Below are 6166 nucleotides of genomic sequence, written 5' to 3'. Positions count from 1 at the left end.
AAGAAATCTTTTAATATGATTCTCTGTTGCTTTCTTCCCCTCCGTTGTTCTCATACTAAATCCAAACCACAGCACTGTACCAGCTGCTAGGTGGAAAATTATCGCAATGAAACTAGGACACCTTGAAAAACTGTTCCGTGAAAAAAATCACACAGATACTATATGCCTGTAAATTTGGATATGAGATGCAGAACACTTTAATGCTTAACATTGTGTTGTTTGATTAAAAAAAAGACAGAACTGAGCACAATTCACTTTTACTTAAACATAAAAAGTTTTCCTTACAGATGTAAAAACTAAAATTATTCAAACTCAGGAAATCTATAAATTGTCTGAAACTCTCTATAAATACAGTGTGAAAATGTAATGACATTTGCAGTAAGAACTGACATTCAAACCAAATAATTATACAACAATGTGATACCTGTACAAAGGAGTGTCAAAGCAATTTGAAAGAGTTATTCATTAAAATATTTGGTACATAAAAAAGTTTGTGTGAGGTTTCAAGTCACCCACTTAACCCTTGAGACTGGTTTGTGCTTAATGAGCACAGGAATTTACAGAATTCTGCCTCATTTATAATGACTGTAAGACTAAGCTATTCTGCTAGAAAATGTTAGACACAAAAACTGTGACTTCCTCAAAAATACGGTCTTGTTTTCAAATACGCAGTGAAAAATCCATGTGTATGTGAAATATTTCTGTAATTCAATGTTCTTCTACTACTTTTTTGCTTCCGGAGAAAGGCTATATTGTTATAGCCGCTGGAACATGCACGAACATGCCACCTAGAATGTGACCTAGTTTTGTCACAGAAGATGCAACCCATGGAGAAATAATACAGCCCAGGTGTATCATGGGTCCTTATGCTCCTGCTGCTGGGTGGAAGGAATGTGTCAAACGGTGACGACTTTGATGATCCTGCCTGTCCAGGAGTTGACAAATGTGGTGAGCCCCAACGTGAGTGGTGAGGAAACACACACTCAGGTGCTGAGAAAAAAACAGTACAGATAATTAAGGAAAGATCCACCAATCAGTTAATTAACTCCCTTTGTACTGCTGATCTCTGTTACTCATAACCACTCATACAACAGTCTAATTCTTATTTCAGTTTTTCTCTGACCTTTTTGTTCCCTCAGTCCTGCACTTAACGTGTCATGTTTGTCTTCCCTTTCAACCTTTGTCCACTTTAGAGAGTGTGAGTGACCTCATGACCTATTGTTACGCAGCGGGATCTTCTAGGTTTTGTTCAAACAATATTGGAAAATAATTTGGTAACTAGTTCCTCTTATACAGATAAGGCTGATGTCTGTCACTTCAGCTTTGGTGTTAACTGCTCCTGGTTTTGCACAAACACGTATAAACGATCACAATGAATTGGAATTTCTGTCCAAACTGTATGTCACATTCTATCAACACGTATCTTTGCAACAACTTGAAAATAATAGAAATCCCATTTTTCATCTCTGAGCTTAGTGTGTCGTTCCAGGTGTCTGAAAAGAAATAAAATATAAAAGAAAACAAACAAAAATATAAAAAGATATTAAAAATGAAAAGAAATAAAATAGGTAGAGGAAAATAATTCAAAGGCTAAGTGTAGGTATCATCATTTTAACTTCATGGAAGAAAGATACCATTCTAAGAGGTTTTTCTGCTTAAGTAAGAAGATGGATGCAGAGAGAGATCAGTGAATTGGCCTAAAAACCAAGAAAAATTTGGCTTGTGGATGACTCTTTGCAACCTGTCATATCAGATGCTCTGTTTTAGACATGAGTAACGGTTGCATTTCAAAATCTCCACAAATAAAGCCACATGGTGATGAAAGAAAATGAAGTGTAATGAAGAAACTACGCCCTTTAAAACGATGTATATGTGTATTCTGGTTTAGGTAAAGGAGCTGTCTGGTTTAAAGTGGGAGTCCTGGCTTCCACGTTGCTGTGCACGCGCAGAGGTATAAATCACCACCACACCCCGTGCCTGACTGCCAACACGTACGGATGCTTTTATGTGTTGCTGTATACGTGCAGTGTTCAGTTCAGGAAGGTGTGACAGGAATGAGCTGTACTTGTTCATGTACTGTTGATAAGTTTTCCGATTTCTTAAAATCATGTTCTGATGGTGTTGAAAATACAGTCCATAGCATGTTTTCCGGTATTTCAGTTATGAAAATTCCAGCTGTGCTTATGGGTGTGCAAATCAGAGAAGGATCCTGTAGTGGTCGGTCAATTACAAAGCATGTCTTTGCATTTCTGGCCTTGAGCTACTGAGTAGAACCAAATTATTGTTTCATTATTTGGAAAAGCAGCCAGACTGTGAGTTAGAAAAATGAGGGATGTTGTCCTTTTTTTTTCTGAATTGCTCATTGATTTTTTTATCCTTACGAAGGATTTTATGACTTACCAGTCATCTATAGGCTACTTTAATACAATATATTGATATCAGCCCAAAACTGAAGTTCTAACTGTGACCCCTTTTCTTAACCATTTTGTTCAGAGCCGTTTCTGTGTACGGCTTTATCAGTATCCCATAGTCCATAGTCCCATGGAGTATAACCAAAGTAATTTTCTGTTTGTCCTCTATGAAGAAACGTAAAGGCCACACACCTTGTTAAAATATAGTCATAACACAATTTCATAATACTTCTCCTTCAGGGAACAGAAATCACAACACAGAGTCATTTGTGAGGAATGATCTCCTCAGGCAAAAAGAAAGGCTTCTGATCAAACTAGTGAATTACAGAAATCCGGAAGCACCTCTTTGGCGGAGAAGAGCTTTGTTTCGGATGCTGGAACCTTTGTTTTATGCTGTATTTGAGCAGTTTCATACAAAACAATCTTTTTCTGGATCCTCAATGAAAAGAGTTACAAGACAGCGTGATCTGTATAATCTCATTCTGCTAGTGTTAGAACAGGATGAGATCTGAAGTTTGCTTGTTTCCCGATTTGATTTACTGTACCAGGTTATAAAGAGAGCTGCCAGTCCCTCTGAGTAGCAATACTGTGTGGAAATAGTTGGGATGTTTTAGAAGGGTCTGATAAGATGAATTTCAAACTTTCTTCAGGCTGCAAACTGTTAAGTTTAAGATGGGGCAATCAAACCAACTTCCAGCTTAAATGAAACAGAGAAAAGAGAGAAATTACAACCATCAGATACGATGTGTGACATCAGAGAATCATAACTCTACTAACTATTATTTTCCTACCGGTAGATGGGTTGGGGTTTTTTTGGGTTTGTTTGTTTTTTTTCAGAACAAATGTTTATCAATCTTATTTAATAATTAATCAAGTAGAACAACAAAGATTTAGTAGACTGTTTATAAAGTGCATTTTAAAGATATTTTTATTAATATGACAAATTAGTTAACTGGTCAGTTACAGACAGGTCTACTAGAAGATTGACCCTATAAGGTGCCTTCCAGTATTTCTGCCTACTTTTCCTCTTAGGTTCTAAAATGCATGTTGATGCACGGGTAACTTTAAACTTCATTTAGCTCTCTGCAAAGAAAGCTTTGGAGGGAAGACCCACTTAAAGAGTCCAGAAAACAACACAGGAACCGCCTTTAAATCTCATGTCCACTGAAGAACATGGTTAGGTTGTTTATTCATGAGAGGGGAATTGGAAAAGAAATAATGTAACGTAAAGCAAATGATGTGACAGAGGCTGTTCAGGGTACCCCTGCTGAGCAGCCACATACCTTACAGCTCAGCTTGGAGCTGGACCAAATACATGTTCTATGGGTTGACTGTACCCTGTGCATCTTGCTTCCTCCTGTGGTCGGTGAGGGGACACCACGGAGGAGCAGAGGCTCAGCTAAATCTCCCAACATGTGTGTTTCGTGGTGCTAAGCTGGGACCCACCATTTTTCACAGATTTGTAACTGAAAACATTTTAAAGGATTATGTTATAGTCTGAGTTTTGGCCTTGTTTTTCTGCTGTCTTAGAGAAACAGCAGTGATTTTCAAAGAAAGTAAGCAAGTTAAAAACTAAAAATTCTGGAGACAATCGTCTTTTAAACCAGGAGAGAGTTTACAGAATTCTTTGCTACAAAGGTCACATCCAAGTAAAGCAAATTCCCGATTTCTTCACTATTCCAGATCAGGTTCATAACCTACTAATTCATGCTTCTATTATTTTATACCTCTGGTGACTTCAATTGAATTAATTTGGATCTAAAATAGAAAGCCCAGGCTAAGCTAGTGTCTTTAACACAGATCTAGTTCTGACACGAGAGTTTGTGTGGTGCAAACGCCTAACTAGCAGCTCTGGAACTTCGAGGTTGCTCCAGATTATGACCACAGAATGTCCTGTGGGACAGGCAGCCATTACAGCTATACCCAGTGTTTAAATGTAGAAACATATTGGATAAAATGAGAACCAAAGAAATAAAATATGTAGAGGATGAGGAAGGAAAAGACCAACTTGATGGCACCAATATGGGCCTCTAAGCTGGGATCCCTGAAGCCAGTTGCCTTATTTTGCACCTGTCTGGTGCATTTCCACAGAGACCTAATCAGCACCATACTTGAAACAACAAACACGATGAAAGTCAAAGCTATACCAGCATTACAGAGAGGAATCAATTGAAACAAACTCGTTTTCATCGTGACTCTTCTTTCTGAAGAGCTTGTCGTGGTTAACGGATCACTGAAGTTGTGCATGTTGTAGATATCCCAGGAGAAAGGAAGAGAGGCTGCACAGGAGAAAAGAGAGGCTGCTATCAGCATCCCAGGCACAAGACTGGGAATTCTTTGCTTCAGCCAGTGAAGAAAGACTGAGTAAAACTAGCAACCTTGGTACAATACAAGACACTAAGCCAGGGAGTAAAACAGGGCCTGAAGTAGTTCAGAAACATACCAACTGTCTTGAAAATTACAAACAAATTTTCTTCAGAATGGGAGGATTCACAAAACAGACTCATGAACAAATCCATTATTATCCAGGTCTGCAAAAAGCATCTGGATACACTCAGAAAGATCATAATTATATCATACGAGGACAATATTTTGCTCCTGATGCAGCTAGCTGAACCGACAGCCAAGATAGTTCCATTTCCTAGAGGTCCTGCTATGGTTTCAATCACAGCAGTTGTTAGAAAAAGGAGAGAAAATAACGTGGGTGTATCAACTCAAGAACTCACAATTTTTACTTAGCTTTTGATGCGCTCCTGAAAGCCTTAGGTTCACAGAGCAACGCCCATTCTGTCTGGCTGTTATCAGCACACGCTCAACTATATATATCTGAGGAAGAAGTATCATAGTAAGTCATCTAATATTTATCTTAATACTTTTTCATGATTAATAGCTCATCTGCTTTCTCTAAGCATGCAAACTGGTAAAGAGTCAGTTATGATCTTTTCAATTCAGAGAAAGGGTTTGCATTTAAAGAGCTCAGACACACTTTCTAAAATGTTGTAAACCAGTTTTCACAAAACCCTCTGAATTTCTGTATGTAAAGGTGGAGAGGAGTTTCAAATGTGTATATTCTCTCTCATCCTAGAATTGGAATCTTCATTCCTTTATCTGGAAGGAGAGAATGATCATTTCACCTGTTACATCCGAAAGTGAAAGAATTATAAGACATTTTCAGAAAATACACAGCGAAGTAAATTGTGAACACAAATGCCTAAAGTCTCTTGAGTTTCTGTTGGAGGAGCGTGACCTGATTTCCACGCCTGGCCATCACGCAGTTAACATTCTTCCTGTTCCCTTACTCCTGCAACCGTTTGGCAAACATTCAGACTGCGTCCCTTAGGTTTGCAGAAAAGTCATTCACAGAGTGGTTACTATATGCTAGAATTTTCCTAACAAAACAAATGATTCTGACCTTTGTTCAACTCCACTTCCAGACTTGTAATGGAAGAGCTAGTGTTATCCAAGGAAAGCATCCCATCCATCAGGGAAACGGATGCTTTAGTGCACTTGGTTTACAGTATGTTTTGTTCTTCCACCCCCCACTCCTCCCTCCCCCACCAAATTCTGTGGTGTTTTGTTTACGTATTGACTAGTCAGAAGTGCTGGCCCCCGAGCACTGAAGTTCTGCAGCCAGCAGCCTAGCTACGCCTTGAAGGACCAATCACGACAAAGCCGACTGGAGAGAAAGGTATGGTTAACACTGATTGGCAGCTCATTCCATTCCAGCTAAGGATGAAGGAAGCACACAATTTGCT

At 38.7% G+C, this 6166-nt stretch overlaps 1 protein-coding gene across 1 annotated transcript; it reads right to left on the bottom strand.

Annotated features, from left to right (window-relative positions):
- Positions 1–4328: 4328 nt before the first annotated feature.
- On the bottom strand, positions 4329–5893 carry LOC104492139 (taste receptor type 2 member 40). Its single transcript, XM_010134652.1, has 3 exons — positions 5824–5893; positions 4855–5064; positions 4329–4771 (listed from the first exon to the last, which is right to left on the bottom strand). The coding sequence occupies exons 1-3, from the start codon at positions 5891–5893 to the stop codon at positions 4329–4331; spliced, it is 723 nt and encodes a 240-aa protein (XP_010132954.1).
- Between the last annotated feature and the right edge of the window lie 273 nt (positions 5894–6166).

Source organism: Buceros rhinoceros, unplaced genomic scaffold, assembly GCF_000710305.1.
Source record: "Buceros rhinoceros silvestris isolate BGI_N320 unplaced genomic scaffold, ASM71030v1 scaffold16794, whole genome shotgun sequence".
Lineage (NCBI taxonomy): Eukaryota > Metazoa > Chordata > Aves > Bucerotiformes > Bucerotidae > Buceros > Buceros rhinoceros.
This window is presented reverse-complemented; position numbering and strand designations above follow the sequence as displayed.

Coding starts and splice junctions, on each gene's coding strand:
- LOC104492139 (XM_010134652.1), bottom strand. CDS start 5,893: ATGGATGGGATGCTTTCCTTGGATAACACTAGCTCTTCCATTACAAGT. Junction 5,065..5,823: donor GGAAGTGGAGTTGAACAAAG/GTCAGAATCATT, acceptor TTGAAACCATAG/CAGGACCTCTAGGAAATGGA. Junction 4,772..4,854: donor TGTAATTTTCAAGACAGTTG/GTATGTTTCTGA, acceptor AGTTTTACTCAG/TCTTTCTTCACTGGCTGAAG.